Source organism: Podarcis vaucheri (genome assembly GCF_965113315.1).
Source record: "Podarcis vaucheri genome assembly, chromosome: 10".
NCBI classification, from domain to species: domain Eukaryota; kingdom Metazoa; phylum Chordata; class Lepidosauria; order Squamata; family Lacertidae; genus Podarcis; species Podarcis vaucheri.
In genome coordinates this window covers 45,984,384-46,000,094 of record NC_138748.1, presented here as the reverse complement: position 1 = coordinate 46,000,094, position 15,711 = coordinate 45,984,384, and the positions used below count along the sequence as shown (strand labels likewise).

General features: G+C 44.5%; 1 protein-coding gene and 1 long non-coding RNA gene across 2 annotated transcripts in view; one reads left to right on the top strand and one right to left on the bottom strand.

The window, feature by feature from the left end:
• Nucleotides 1-2,137: 2,137 nt before the first annotated feature.
• LOC309542573 lies at nucleotides 2,138-6,383 on the bottom strand. The gene is made up of 2 exons (XR_014224294.1): nucleotides 6,252-6,383; nucleotides 2,138-2,722 (listed from the first exon to the last, which is right to left on the bottom strand). It is a non-coding gene; the product is annotated as an uncharacterized lncRNA (long non-coding RNA).
• Nucleotides 6,053-15,711, top strand: part of SH3BP1 (SH3 domain binding protein 1) — a 34,915-nt gene continuing 25,256 nt past the window's right edge. The window contains exon 1 of the mRNA XM_082241420.1: nucleotides 6,053-6,772. Within this exon, the coding sequence (XP_082097546.1) occupies nucleotides 6,711-6,772 (62 nt within the window). The 5' untranslated portion in view covers nucleotides 6,053-6,710. The remainder of the gene's footprint in view (nucleotides 6,773-15,711) is intronic.

Here is a 15,711-nt window from a genome sequence, read left to right as displayed (position 1 = left end):
TATATTATGCAAATATGCTTGTTTTTCACTTGTTTTACTCTACCCCTCCTAGTTGTAAGGGCACTGCAGTTTTACTCTGCTTTGGCAGCACTGTCTGCCTAATTCTAAATGTTTTGTCTTGAGTGCTAGGAAATTGCTTTTTTAAAAAGTAGAAATTCTCAAGATACTATAATGCACGCCCAGTTCCCAATTCAAGACTTGGGTGTGTAAGCACAGAATCATAGAATCATAGAGTTGGAAGAGACCACAAGGGCCATCGAGTCCAACCCCCTGCCAAGCACAGCTCAGTCTGTAGTTCCACACCTGTAAATGGTCGATTTCAAGAAATACTCCGGAAGTTGCTGGAAGTAAAAATTGCACATCACCTAGTAACCCCCCCCCCCATATTAACCCTGTTCATCTCAGAAATGGAAAATGAGACCACTTTTTCTGTTACGTTTTGCAGTCGAGGAAGTGCTGCAATAATCAGTGACTTCAGGTGTTTTAATTGTTTAGACTGGATAATTGCATATGTTCCGGTCAGGACAAAGAGGTAGAAGTTTTAGATGCCTGCAATGACTGTGCCCTGGAACATTTGGTCATGAAACTGACTAGGGGGGATGCAACCCTTAACTTAAGGGGCATACAAGACCTGGTGCAGGATGTAAATGTTGAACCATTTGCAAAAAAAAGCCCCTGCTAATAATGTTATTGTAGAAATCTACATTCTGGTTGCCTCACCTTAAAAAGGATCCTTGTAGAGCTGGGAAGGTTCAAAATTTAAGGGCAACCAAGTAACTTGAGGGGCTGAAGCAACTCTCTTATAGGAAAGGAGATGATATTTGGGCCTTCTTAAGGTTAGAAAAAAAAGCAAGGGGACATGATAGAGGTGTATAAGACTATGCAAAGTGGGGGGAAGTGGATAAGAAGAAGTTTTCTCCCTCTCATAACGCTCGAACTCAGGGACATCCAATGAAGCTGAATGTTGCTGAAAGATTGAAACGCAACACATAGTTAAACTACAGCATTCGCTCCCACAAAAGGTAGTGATGGTCACCAACTGGGATGTCTATAAAAGAGGATTAGACAAATCCATGGAGGATCAGGTTATTGATGGCGACCAGCCATGATGGCTGTATTCCACTTACCATATTGGAGGTGCTGTTGGTAGAGCATGGGACTCTTAAACTCAGGGTTGTGGGTTTGAGTCCCACATACCTGCATTGCAGGGGGTTGGACTAGATGGCCCTTGTGGTCCCTTCCAACGCTAAAGTTCTATGATTCTGAATACCAGTTGCTGACAATCACAGGTGGATGGAGTGCTGCTGCTGGCATTCTACAAGCATCTAATTGGCCACTGTGAGGTCAGAAGACTGGATTAGAGGGGCCATTTATCTTATTAGAGGACTCTGAGCCCCAGCAACCATTTCCAGTCATCCCAGCTTCTGTTCCTCTATCTCAATTCCTGTTTCAGTGCCAGGAACATCCATGTGACATTAAGATACGAATATGGCAACCACCGTTGGCTCCTTGTTTTTGTTAGGGTTGCGATGGTGCGATAATCTCCTCACGAGTCAGACTATTTCTGCATTTGTGGAGGCGTGGAATTGCTACCAAAGCTAACCAAGGCATTAACTCTGGAAAATGTCACCTCTTCCTCCTCCTCCTCCTCCTCCTCCTGCCGGCAAGCTTGGTCTCAGCTCAAACTTGTGGGCTTGTCGTTTGTGGCTGGGTCTGCTGTGTACATGCAAAGAGCTCACACTTCCTCTTCTTCCCCACTTCCCACTCCTTTTGCAGAGGCCTCTGCAGCAATAATTGCTGCTGTGTGTCGCAGTGGTTGTGGAGGCCAGAAGGTAGCTACTTAACAGCGTGCAGCTGGGTGTCTTGTTTGGGAACATAATACTGCTCCCATCTCCAGCTTAGGAGCTATCTTGAAGATCTTGTCTTGCAAACTCTTTAAAAAAAAGAGTCCAAAATCTGATACAGTCTCTAGAGAGCACAAATCTTGCGTTCCATTCCTTTCAACGGCCCTCTAAGCAAAATGGCACTACTATTGACAGCTTGAATCCTCTGCAGTAAGGTAGACTTCCCACGCATATCTTAGTAGAAACAGGTTGAGTTACAAAAAAAGGAAGCTGGAAATTAATCATCATTTGCATTTTTGTAGTAGTAATTTATTATGGTCATTCATTTTTTACAATGTTTATTATTATTTCAACTTGGATCCCAACCTTCCTCCCAAAGGAGCCTAATGAAATGACTTGCGTGGCTTCTCCAAATGATGAGGAATTGTGGTGTGATGGACTACAGCAGTGGCACTGAGGATAAGTCACTGAGCATTGATATGTCCAGATAAGAATCAGGAAGGTTGTTTCCAGCTTCCTCTCTGATAGACGTAACATATAGGCAATTCTTCTATCTGCATTGCAGCTTCTGAGATGGTAGGCACAGTCCCGCAACAATAAATTCTGTGCTTGTTTATTTTGTTGGGGCTTAGATCCCATTTCTGTCCTAGTGGCCTGGTCTCTCCTGAGTAGGCGAAGCTTGATCCTCCCCATGGAACCCAAAAGTGTCATCTAAATGGCATCTTCCCTACTCATCCCACTGGATGCCCATCTGTCATGGATGCTTTAATTGAGATTCCTACATTGCAAGGGGTTGGACTAGATGACACTCAGGGTCCCTTCCAACTCGATAATTCTATGATCTCTCTTGTCTGCAGTAGCACCTGAAGAGAAGCACACTAGGGAAAGCAGATCCTTTTTTTAATGATGTTTGGTATTCATGCCCCTGAGAAGTCCTAACTAAAAGGGGTGGGGAGGGGACCTGAGATGATTATGATGATTGATGACGATAATAATAAAATTTACACCCCGCTCTCCCTGGCCAGAACCAGGCTCAGGGCAGCTAACATCAAGATGTATAAAACGTTAAAAACATAAAATCAAACAATTAAAATGCAAATTAAAATCACATTAAAATCAAAATAAAATCCAATGGCAACCCACAAGTTATAACTATAAGGGTTGGGGACATTTAATGCTCAGCAGGCCCAAGAAGGGGGGCAAGCACTTTGGAACAGCCCAGCTGCAGTTCATGGGGAGCAGGAGGCAAATCGGCTCCAGGCTCTGTCCATTACAGCCTGTTGAGTAATAAATTTAACTTCAGCAGCCCCTTTACACCACAGGCAACACTACTTTCCATCTTGTCTCCGTGTCAGATAAATCAGCTGATGCAGGCTGCATTCTATATGCACGCTTGCAATGAATCTAAAATTTGAGCTCTCAGCTGCAGCATAGGGGCTTTTGCCAAAGTATGTGCAATGAAGTGGTCATAGTAGTAGTAGTTGTTGTTGTTTATACTTTGTGGTAGAATTGCTACAGGAAATATATTTGACTGGAGAGAATCAAGGCTAAGCCCCAGAAACTGAGTGCTGGAGGGCTACAGGCTCTCGATCCTTGCCCTTAAAGCTTAATAATAAATAAATAAATAATAAATAAATGGAGGAGGATGATGATGATGATGATGATGATGATGATGATGATGATAACGACTGAATAATAATTTAGGCCATCACATTCATGTGTGCTTGATAAAGGTAACCTCAAAGCCTGCATAGCCCTAGCTCAACAGATGGGTACCAGTAATTTGTACAAGATGAAAACAAAACACTGATAGCAGTTCTAACCTAGCTCAGCTAATAGATAAATTTAGCAGGTGTGAGAATGCAACCTTTTTAGTAGCCGGCCTGAGCCAGTTCTTTCCTCCTTTCCTTTCTCATTTACAATTATAGAACTTTATCTCTCGATGTGCGCACTCTGACCACTTCCTCACCTTAATTTTCCCACTTCTCAGTAACTTCATGCACTTTGCCCCCATAATTCTTTGCCTGCCTGGGCTTTCTCTGCAACGAGTGGCTTGCAAACGGCTGCAAATTGAGAGATTGCTGACAGAGTGGGGGGGGGGAGGAGTGTTGGGGGTTTAGAACACAACAGTCATTTCCATCCAGAGTGTGCCTAGGAAGGTTACTGCATATTTCAGAAGGCTTAATGTCACCTTGTTGAGCACTGCTCCCAGCATCATCGCTCCAGATCTCATCACACCATGTGGCTGTGGTCCAGCTCCCAAACGATCATGTGAACTGCCTCGATGGACAAAGCAATAGGTGTTCAATAATTTTTTTTGGGGGGGGGGAATTGTTTGAGGCAGTGATGTCAGGACTTTGGGGCAGATGCCCAGGACTCCACTCAGCAAAAGGAGCAAGATGGTTCCTGAATGCATCAGGGCTGGCTTCCCACATTTTGAACTAATGCACATTACCATTTAAAGGTGTGTGCGCACTACGTGATAATAGGCATTCAATGCTGGATGCCAGTCACATGACACAACCCCATATTGTCAATAGAGTCACTGTGGAGTATTGGTTGGAGTGTTGGACTAGGACCTGGGAAACCAGGGTTTGGATCCCAACCCAGCCATGAAGCACACTGGGTGGCGCTGGGCTAGCCACTGTCTCTCAGCCTAACCTACCTCACAGGGTGGTTGTGAGGATAAAATTGTGAAGGGCGAACCATTTATCCCGCCTTAAGCTCCTTGGAGGTAAAGGTGGTACAGTGGTACCTTGGTTTATGAACTTAATCTGTTCTGAAAGTCCATTCTTAAACCAAAGCGTTCTTAAACCAAGGTGCGCTTTCCCATAGCAGCAGGGGACTCAATTTACAAATGGAACACACTCAACATGTTCTGCTTCCAAGGCAAAGTTCACAAACCAAAACACCTACTTCCGGGTTTGCAGCGTTCTTAATCCAAGTTGTCCATAAACTAAGCAGTTCTTAAACCAAAGTACCATTGTATATACATGTAAGAAATAAAAAGAAATAAATATAAAGCACCTTCTGCTGGAACAATTATAATCCATTTAGTACTGAGAATGTTCTTCTCAAGAGCTTCCTGCCTACATACATGCGCAGAGATTTCCCAGGGCTGGGCCATTCCTCCTCACCATGCTTAACTTGGGTATAAATGTAACAGGCAAAATAGGAAGCTGCACAGTGACTTAAGTCACCTCTGTATAACAATATAGTTGTACCTTGGATCTCAAATGCCTTGGCTCCCCAAAAAATCGGCTCCCAAACAATTGAAACCCGGAAGTGAGTGTTCCGGTTTTCAAATGATTTTCAGAAGCAGAACATCTGGTGAGGCTTCCGATTGGCTGCAGGATGCTCCTGGGGCCAATCAGAAGCCACACCTTGGTTTTCGAATGGTTTCGGGAGTCAGGCGAACTCCTGAAGCACATTCTGTTCAAGAACCAAGGCACGACTGTAGATCTTCTGCATTCTTCAGTACATATGCAGAAACACGCCAGTTTTCAGCCCCTCTCTTTTGAAAACAAAATGTGCGAAATGTTTTTGGTTTTTTTTAAGGCAAGGAAGCTATGGAAATGCTTTTTGAGGGGAGGGGAATAGAGAACACTGTTGCACATGAAAACATTCCCACTTATGTGCACAGACAACACAGATGGTAAATGAAATCATGTGAAGGTGTGTATAGTTCCAAACCACTGTGTAGTACTGTGGGAAAATGACCCTTGTGCATTCCAAAGGCTACATGTGTTATAATTCAGCAATTTCACATTGCAGTTTTCCTTTGCTCCAGGAAAGGAAATTGCTCCTTGGGAAATTGGTGTTGAACGTTGTGCGTGTTTTATGGAAGAGCACACAGTCTTAAGAAGTTGGTCTGCAGTATTGTGCGTGCAGTATGCAATTAGATACTTCAGAGACAGGCAGGACAGAGTATTAGTATTTATAATTGCAGGTACTAATGTATGGTGCCCAGGGCTGAACTAGCAGGAGCTGTTGCACACTGCTAGCTTTGCTATCCCAAAATCCATTGTTTACTTCACCTTGCCAGTAATGCTGGTTGGGCCAACCTGAGAAAGACCCTCTCTGGGCCTCTGCTGCAAAAGCTACACCCCCGTCCTCCTGAGTTCATGCAACTTTATCAGCCAACCGTCTTCCTCACCCCAAACCTCAAGCTTCGTTTCAGCGTCACCCCCACGCTGTCAAGCGTAAGCTGAGCCAGAGAGAGAGAGAGAGAGAAAGTAGGAAGTGCTACAGCGCGAGCCCTTGCAGCGTAAAGGCTTGTTCTGCCTTGTTGCATGTTTGCTGTCATAATATTTCCCCTTTAAGGCTTGGCTGAAGTTATTTTTATTTTTTTTTTTCTCTTTTGGCTGGGTGGTGACAGGAACTGAGAGAGGCAGCAGCAGATCTTACCTGATCTCAGCATCTGCGAGAGGTGGTGGTGGCGGAGGCAAGAGAGAAAGCGGCAAGTTGCTGCAGAGAAAGTGTGAGAGAAACGGGAAGGACTTGAAACTTAGGGAGGAAAAGGAGGTGGAGAGACACACTTGAAGATTGTGAGGGAAGGATATCGGAAGAAAGGGAAATAAGAGGAAATCAGTGAGGGTTAAGGAGGAGGAGGAGGAAGTAGTAGAAATGGGAAGAGAAGGGTGAAGTCAGAGAGAGAGAGAGAGAGAGAGAGAGAGAGAGAGAATAAAATAAGACCAGAGAATGACAAGGAAGTGACAGGAATAAGCCTGCTGACAGGAGGAGGAGGAGGAGGAGAGAATCATCGATGGCAACAAGTGCCAGTGGCTTGTGCTGAAGAGGAGGAGGGAAAGAACACCCAGCTGGTTTTTGGTCGTTGTGGTGGGACTGCGTTATCTTTCCCTCAAGATGATGAAGAGACAGTTCAATCGGATGCGGCAGCAGCTCACTCACCCCAGCATTGGCGGAAGGTAAGGAGGACTAGCTTCTTGGCTTGATAATTGACAGGACCCACCCTTTAGGCAGTATACAGGTTAGGCCCTCTGGACTTTGCACAAGAACCTGAGTCGGCCAGATGAAAACTTGTAAGTTGAGCTCAGATGGTGCCTAACTGGGCAGTAGCTGCTTCTGAAAACTTGACTGCTGGAGAGCTCTGAGTGCGTGGAGACATGCTTGCTCGTCTCTAGTCCCAGCACCACCAGGTGCTAATTCTAACTCCTACCCCCTCCTTCCCTGAATTCAGTTTATCAGGGAGTTTATTTAGCAGACTAGAGGTGACCACATTTCCATGCCACTATCTGGAACCATTGTTGGTGTGTGTGTGTTCAATAACTTTTGGGTTTTCCTTAAAAAAGCTCAACCCTACCCTTGCCTGAATCTTCCTTTGTGAGGGATGGAGAACCAGTGGTCTTCTCTTAATACTATTGGGCTCCAGCTCCTACCAACCCTAGCCAGCATGCCCCAAAGGTCAGGGAACTATGGGAACTGTAGTCCAGCATCTGGAGGGGGGGTGGGCCCAGGTTCCATATAAGGCTGCCTACAGAACTCATTCAAAGCACATGTAATTCCCTCAGAAAAATTCTGGGCGCTGCATTTTTTGGAAACTGGAATTCCCAGCAACCCTCAACAAACTCAGAATTCTTTGAGGCAGGGAAATGTGTTTTGAATGTGCCTTAAAGTGAGTACACAGCCAAAGTAAAGGGCCACCACTTTCACAACCAGTGGGCCACCAGTGGCAAGATAGATGAGCATATAACCAGTGACCAGGCCACTCAACAAACTGTGCCTGTAACCACTTAAAAATCACTAAGGAACCAGAACATGAGAGCCCAGGTGAGACTCCAACCCCTCACCCCAAAGCATCAATACTGCAAAATTAATGAATGTTAGAATGATGTCAGAATGAAGTTAAGTGGTTTTAGCAGCAATGTTACAAAGGAGTACGTAAAAATGGTTTGTTAACAGGTGAGAATTCAAAGTTACAATATATTAAGTTAAAGGATTAGGATAAAAACAAAGAGGGAAAGGATGTGCTGAATTAACTAATTGAACTAGAATACAAAAAAGGGAGGTGTGAGGAGATCAGGGAAACAAGTAAATGAAAGACAAGACATGGAAAGATTGATTTGTTTTTAAGTGTTTTTATTTTTCTGTATTTTGCATTTTTTTCTTTCTTTTCTTTCTCTTATTTTTGTAACCTTTTTTGAAACTTTAATAAATATCATTTAAAAAAACAAACAAACAAACTCAGAATTCTTTGAGGCAGGGAAATGTGTTTTGAATGTGCCTTAAAGTGAGTACACAGCCAAAGTAAAGGGCCACCACTTTCACAACCAGTGGGCCACCAGTGCATATGAGCATATAACCAGTGACCAGGCCACTCAACAAACTGTGCCTGTAACCACTTAAAAATCACTAAGGAACCAGAACATGAGAGCCCAGGTGAGACTCCAACCCCTCACCCCAAAGCATCAAATGCTATGGCACTGAGGCCCCAGGTACGTGTTCAGGGTCAGTCAATAACCCAGACTCTCCTGCTTTTATTCTCTGCTGCATCACCCTGCCATCCCCATGCACCCCTCTGGCAGGCATATTTGTCTGTATCTTCTTGCCAAGTGGTAAAGAGAACTTGACCATGCAACAGGATTATCAGGGAAATTTATGGCCCTGGACTAGTCTTCCCCACCCTGGTGTCTCCAGATGTTCTGAACTGCCGCTCCCATCTGCCCCAGCCAGCATGCGGAACAAGTGCTATGTCCCTGAGATCAGAGGGTACTGTGTGTACTCCGCAAGGTGTGCTTATTTCTGAGGCAAATGGGCGCAAGGAAGCTATGTAAGGCACTAGAGCACTGGACTTCAGCTGGGGGGGGGGTGAGATCTGAGTTCTCAGCCACATTTGCCCCTTGGGTGACCTTGGGCCACTCACACATACTCACGCCTAACCTGCTGCACAGAGAATAAAGTGAGGTACAGTAATCCACATCCACGAATGCCATGCTCAACTCACCAGAGGAAGAAAAATAGTAACAGCCATGTTCACTGGTGCAACTCAGCAAGCCCTCTGGGTTTTGTTTTCTTGTTTATTGGGTTTTTTTTAGTGTTTTTTTATAGATTATCCAGATACTTCTAACCCTATTTTTACAATACATGCAGCTCCGGGCTCTTTTGGGAGGAAGGGCAGGCTATAAATTTAATATGCAAACATGTTCTTTTCAATGAAATCTGAGGTTCTCGGATGGGTTCTTCTCTTGTGTGGAATTCCAGCAATTCATATATCCCTGTCTATGAGAAAGAAGCAGAGAGCTGTAGGGATTTGCTTTTTAGCAACTCCCTCAGGCCATTAAGTACCTGGTGTCAATGGAAGGCCCATGTCTTCCATTTTGCTTTGTGGTGTATATCTGGGGGTGGGGATCTGTAGATATGAAGCCTTTAGACCAGGCTGCACCAGGTAGTAACTGCTCTAACTCTCCAACGTCCCATAATGATAATTTTACTATTTATACCCCACACATCTTACTGGGTTGCCCCAGCCACTCTAGCTAGCTTCCAGCATATATAAAAACACAATAAAACATTAAACATTTAAAAACTTCCCTATACAGGATTGCCTTATGACAGCTTGGGGGATGGATAACTCCATACCTTCCAACATTTCTCCAGTGAAAATAGGCACATCTCAAGGAAAAGTGAGACATTGCAGGATCAAATCAGAAACCAGGATGGCTTCTCTAAATTAGGGATGTCCCTGGAAAATAGGGACACTTGGAGGGTCTCTAACTGTAGGTTGATAAGAAAGGGATCAATAGCTGTTGCTGTTTCAGCTAACCACTTTGTGGAGCAGAAGGTTTAAAGGCCCTATAAGTTATCATTACCAGTATCATTAATCTGTACAGTGTACTGGTTAGAGTGTTGGACATGGATCTGGAAGACCAGGGTTCAAATCCCCACTCAACCACAAAGTTCACTGGGTGACCTTGGGCCAGTCATTCATTTATTTACTTATTAAATTTATATTCCGCCTTTCATCCGTGGATCACAACCCCCCCCCCACAAAAATACATGACATGATGCAAGCGAAACAACAACCCTCCCCCTTAGTTTAAAAGGCCATGGATTGTTGAATTAGCCAAAGCCTAACCTTCATCCCTCCCTCACAGGGTTGCTGTGAGGATAAAACAGGGAGCAGGAGAACTATGCATTCCACTTTGAGCTCCTTGGATGAAAGGTAGAATATAAATGCAATACATACATACATACATACATACATACATACATACATAGCTATTACAGATACCTTAATCAAACATATTGAGCTTTTCGTGATCTGTAAATAACATTAAAAAAAATAGTATTGACTTGATCAGGTATGGCTAACATGTCTCCCTCCAGATGTTGCTGGACTCCCATCAGTCCCATCCAGCATGACCACAGTGATCAGGGATGGTGGAAATTGTAATTTCTAGATGATGCTAATCTAGAGCAGTGTTTCCCAACCGGTGTTCCGCGGCACACTAGTGTGCCGCGAGACGTTGCCTGGTGTGTCGTGGGAGGGAGGCGGGCGAGTCGGGCGGCGAGAGGCGGGGCGGCGGCGGCGAGGAGAGGCCGCCCAGCGCGGGGCTCTCGCCGTCTGCCTGCCTGGCTGCCTGCGTGGCGCTGACGTCACGGGGCTGTAACGTGCCCCACATAGGTACACGCGGGGCGGCGAGCGAAGCGAGCTCCCTCCCACATCCCATCGCCGCTCGCTTCGGCCGGCCTACTGGGCTGTCGCAGGCGGAAGGCCTGCGCATGCGCGAGGTTTTCGCGCCTTCGGGATTCCCTTCACGCCTTCCTCCTCCCGGGTCCTTGAGAGCGCGGGAAGCGGCAGCGCGAGACCGGCGTTGAGCCTGGTAGGTATTGCGCTTGCCAAGGCAGTCATTTGGGAAATGAAAACTTGCAAAGCAAGCAACCAGTTCAATCTGAAGTACGTGTATGCTTAATATCCTGTATCTGAAACCTGTTCTGCCCCCTCCCCCACACTTGGTGCCATTTTCATCTACACATGCAGCAGAGTAAGTTGACCCAGAATAGTACCAATTCAGATGGCAGATGGGAGAATGACAGTGCTGAATGCTTTCCCATGTAGAACAGTCCCTGCGAATAAAAACCTAGCATATTTGGAAGAGGGATGCTAGCCTAACCATTACCTTCTATGCTGTTACTATTTTTTTATTTTTTTTTACATAAGTAAAAAGTGACCTTTCCCCATCTGGCATGGTGGTGTGCCTCGAGATTTTTTTCATGAAACAAGTGTGCCTTTGCCCAAAAAAGGTTGGGAAACACTGATCTAGAGGGCCACAGGTTCCCCATCCTGGAACCTGAGGCTTGACTCTTTTGTTGTGTTTTTGAGTTGCCTGACTGACCCCACTCAGTGAGTCTATCGCTAGCTTAAAATGCAGCAAGGACATTCTTTTCTCAATTCTGACTGAAGCTAGTTTGGCGGGAAACACATCAAATGCAGGATTTCACAAGAAACGAAAGGATAAATATGGATTGTGGCCAAGGTTGTGTGTGCACCACTTCCCGAACCACTGGGTGGTGAGTCATTGGCAGTGTGTGCACAACCCACAGCTGGATGGGATTAGTACTCTGAAATCCCAGTGCTGAGAAAAGTATGTACTCCGCTAGTCAGTAGGGATGGGGAGAAATTTGGTTCACTTCTCATTTAAAGGCAAACCTTCCTAATCAGAGCTTTCTGAAACAATCTGAGAACCTAAACACAGCTGTCCTTCAAAACTCTCTGAATTTTGCAGTGCCATTCTCCAGCCAATATATGTGTATAAAAATGCACATACTAGCTTACAGTGTGCACAAAAATGCATCTGTTAGTGAAACTAACATTAAAATTGCTTTGCAAAAATGTGTTTGTTAGGAAGAACTACATACAAAAAAAAATGTATCTTTGGAGAAATTCACACTAAAACGCTGGTGAATTTTCACGAGGACTTTGTGGGGGTTTTTGTTGTTGTTTTGTTTTAAATCCAAACTGATATGAAAATTTGGAGAACTGAGCTTACGACTGGAGAAACCGAAATTGAAAGAGTTGCCCACCTTAACTAAACAGACCAAAAAATGGTTTGATGGAGGCAGGACGTTTCTCAACGAGTAGAAGATCCTTTCTCTGTTTTACTGTATTTTTCCACCTGGTCTTGCCCAGCCTCTACCCTCTCCTGCTCTACTTTTGAAAGCACAAGGAATGACATAAGCGGCAGGGCTGGGCACTTGGGTGTTCCAGAGCTGATTTTCCCGTCTTCCCTGTCTAGCTGTTGTGATGTGAAGGTTGAATTTAGTTGTTACTCATCTCACTCCAGGCTGGGTGAGGAGGAGAATCTTTTGCAGAGCAAGTAGTTACTCACATCAGCCATTTTCGCAAGAGAGATTTAAATACGTTGCTGCATAGGGGAAAACCTACACTTACTACATTGTGCTTTCTGTTTTAACCCTCCTATATATCAGTGAAAGAGTAAGAAGAACCCTCAGAGTGAGGACAATAGGGTAGATGCAGACTTGGATTAAATCAACAGGATTTAAGGCATGATTACTAACTTTCCACGTTCAATTTCAGTGGAGCCTAAGCACAACCTAGCATGTAAAACTCCACTCCCCCTTAAACTCTGCAGCCTAAATTAATATCTCCAGAGCTTTTTAGTTTGTTTTTTAATGTACAAATATAGTTCCTTATATCTATGCTTTAAAACGTTGGGGCCATCTGAGATCCACGGCGATATCTCTGTATACTTGTAAGAAAAAGTCAGTCTAGATTGGCAACATTAAATTAGAATAATTACCAACTACACACCTCACCGTTAAAAAACAAATTGTGTTTTTTGATAAAGTGTCTATCAATTTAACTGTTTTTAATGGCTCCCTCCTACTTTTTAACCCACTTTAAAAACATTTGCTCACAAGTGCTGTATTTGAATAGATTTTGATACACTTGTATCCTGTCAATGTGTGCATATTACATATAATCCAAATAAGTATACATTAACCCCCAAACAAGTGATATTGTTGTTGTTTAGTCGTTTAGTCATGTCCGACTCTTCGTGATCCCATGGACCAGAGCACGCCAGGCACTTCTGTCTTCCACTGTCTCCCGCAGTTTGGTCAGACTCATGTTTGTAGCTTCGAGAACACTGTCCAACCATCTCGTCCTCTGTCGTCCTCTTCTCCTTGTGCCCTCCATCTTTCCCAACATCAGGGTCTTTTCCAGGGAGTCTTCTCTTTTCATGAGGTGGCCAAAGTACTGGAGTCTCAGCTTCAGGATCTGTCCTTCCAGTGAGCACTCAAGGCTAATTTCCTTAAGAATGGATGCATTTGATCTTCTTGCAGTCATAGAATCATAGAATCATAGAGTTGGAATAGACCACAAGGGCCATCGAGTCCAACCCCCTGCCAAGCAGGAAACACCCTCAGTGCACTCCTGACATATGGTTGTCAAGCCTCTGCTTAAAGACCTCCAAAGTAGGAGACTCCACCACACTCCTTGGCAGCAAATTCCACTGTCAAACAGCTCTTACTGTCAGGAAGTTCTTCCGAATGTTTAGGTGGAATCTTCTTTCTTGTAGTTTGGATCCATTGCTCCGTGTCCGCTTCTCTGGAGCAGCAGAAAACAACCTTTCTCCCTCCTCTATGTGACATCCTTTTATATATTTGAACATGGCTATCATATTACCCCTTAACCTCCTCTTCTCCAGGCTAAACATGCCCAGCTCCCTTAGCCGTTCCTCATAAGGCATCGTTTCCAGGCCTTTGACCATTTTGGTTGCCCTCCTCTGGACACGTTCCAGTTTGTCAGTGTCCTTCTTGAACTGTGGTGCCCAGAACTGAACACAGTACTCCAGGTGAGGTCTGACCAGAGCAGAATACAGTGGCACTATTACTTCCCTTGATCTAGATGCTATACTCCTATTGATGCAGCCCAGAATTGCATTGGCTTTTTTAGCTGCCGCATCACACTGTTGGCTCATGTCAAGTTTGTGGTCAACCAAGACTCCTAGATCCTTTTCACATGTACTGCTCTCAAGCCAGGTGTCACCCATCTTGTATTTGTGCCTCTCATTTTTTTGCCCAAGTGCAATACTTTACATTTCTCCCTGTTAAAGTTCATCTTGTTTGTTTTGGCCCAGTTCTCTAATCTGTCAATGGTACTCTTAAGAGTCTCCTCCAGCACCATAATTCAAAAGCATCAATTCTTCGGCGATCAGCTTTTTTTATGGTCCAGCTCTCACTTCCATACATCACTACTGGGAAAACCATGGCTTTAACTATACGGACCTTTGTTGGCAAGGTGATGTCTCTGCAAGTGATATAGTCCTTGCTAAATTCATTGCTACAACAGTTCCTTCTGTTCCCTGGCTGCATGCATACCATACATTTAAAGCACACAGATCCCCAAAAAGAATAATGGGAACTGTAGTTTACCCTCCCTGACAGAGCTACAATTCACAACTTTCTTAACAAACTATGTTTCCCAGTATTCTTCGGAGAGAGGAAATGTACTTGAAATATATGCATGGTGCCTGTATGCACGGCTTCTGTCTCCCTCCCCCTGCCTCAATTGATGGTTTCCTGTTCTTTCACAGCAGAAAGCATTTCAGGGCCTGCTCCACTCTTCACATCCTCTGGTGCGCTTGGGTCCTTCAGCTAAAGCTGGATCTGCTCTGCAGTTGCTTAACATTAAGGGTTTATCTACACACCGCAGACAACACTGGTTTAACAGTCACTCCTTCTCCTCAGGAAACCTGGGTAGGAGATTCAGTGAGAGACTTCTAAATTTCTAGATTTCTAGCTGGGTCTTGTTATATTTCCCAACACTAGGCAGAATTTTATCAACCTTGATCATGTCCCTCTTTCCTTAATGCCCCTCCCCAAATTTAAAAGCCCCACATGGATTAAATTCTCTTCATAGATGAATTGCTCCAGCCCACTGATCAGTTGGATGCCCAGTTCTGCCCCTTCCCAGCTCTTCCAAACCCTTTTTTATTTGTGGCAACCAGAATGTGAACACACCAAACATATAAAGTATCTGTATAATAGGGTTGCCATATTTCAAAATGCGACACAATAGGTTTTTTTAGGGTTTGTTTGTTTTTTTAGTTTTGGCCAAAGTTGTTGAGCTTCTTTGGCAAATTCTCCACAAAAAAAATATTTTTTTTCTGTTAGTGAATAGTAGAATGGGATGTGAAGGGAGAAATTCAAACTGCAGAGAAATTCCTAGGTTAGCCTATGCAAAATGATCTGGCCACGCTAGGGCCATTAAGAAACAACCCAATGCCATTTTGAAGAACGGCCCTTCCCCCCTGTCCTGAGGTGTGAACGGAGACAGGAGATTTGGAAGGTTGCCATGGTAACCGTGTGATGTCACAGGAAGACTTGGGGGCCTTTGGCACAACTAAGAAAATGGCAAAACAATATTGGCTGGCTGGCTGAAGGCAGGTGGGGAGAGATGCTTCACTTCTGTGGGGAACAAGCCCCTCTCGAGATGACCATGCTGTAAGATCTGTACTCCCTCTCCATAAATTAAGGGTGTAAATATGTGTCATTAAACCATATTTCTAAAGGCACACCAGTGTTGGGTCACTTTTCTAATAATCACTAGTGTGGAATTCACCTTTTCAGCAGCTGCTGCACCCAGGGTTGACATTTGCATTTCTGTTCTTAGCTATCAAAACCTCATGTTCTCTTACCACCAGCTGATTTTTCATTAGCACGTGCGTGATGTTAGGAATTTTTGCTCCTATGTACATCATGTAGGGACGTGGGTGGCGCTGTGGGTTAAACCACAGAGCCTAGGACTTGCCGATCAGAAGGTCGGCAATTCGAATCCCTGCAATGGGGTCAGCTCCCGTTGCTCAGTCCCTGCTCCTGCCAA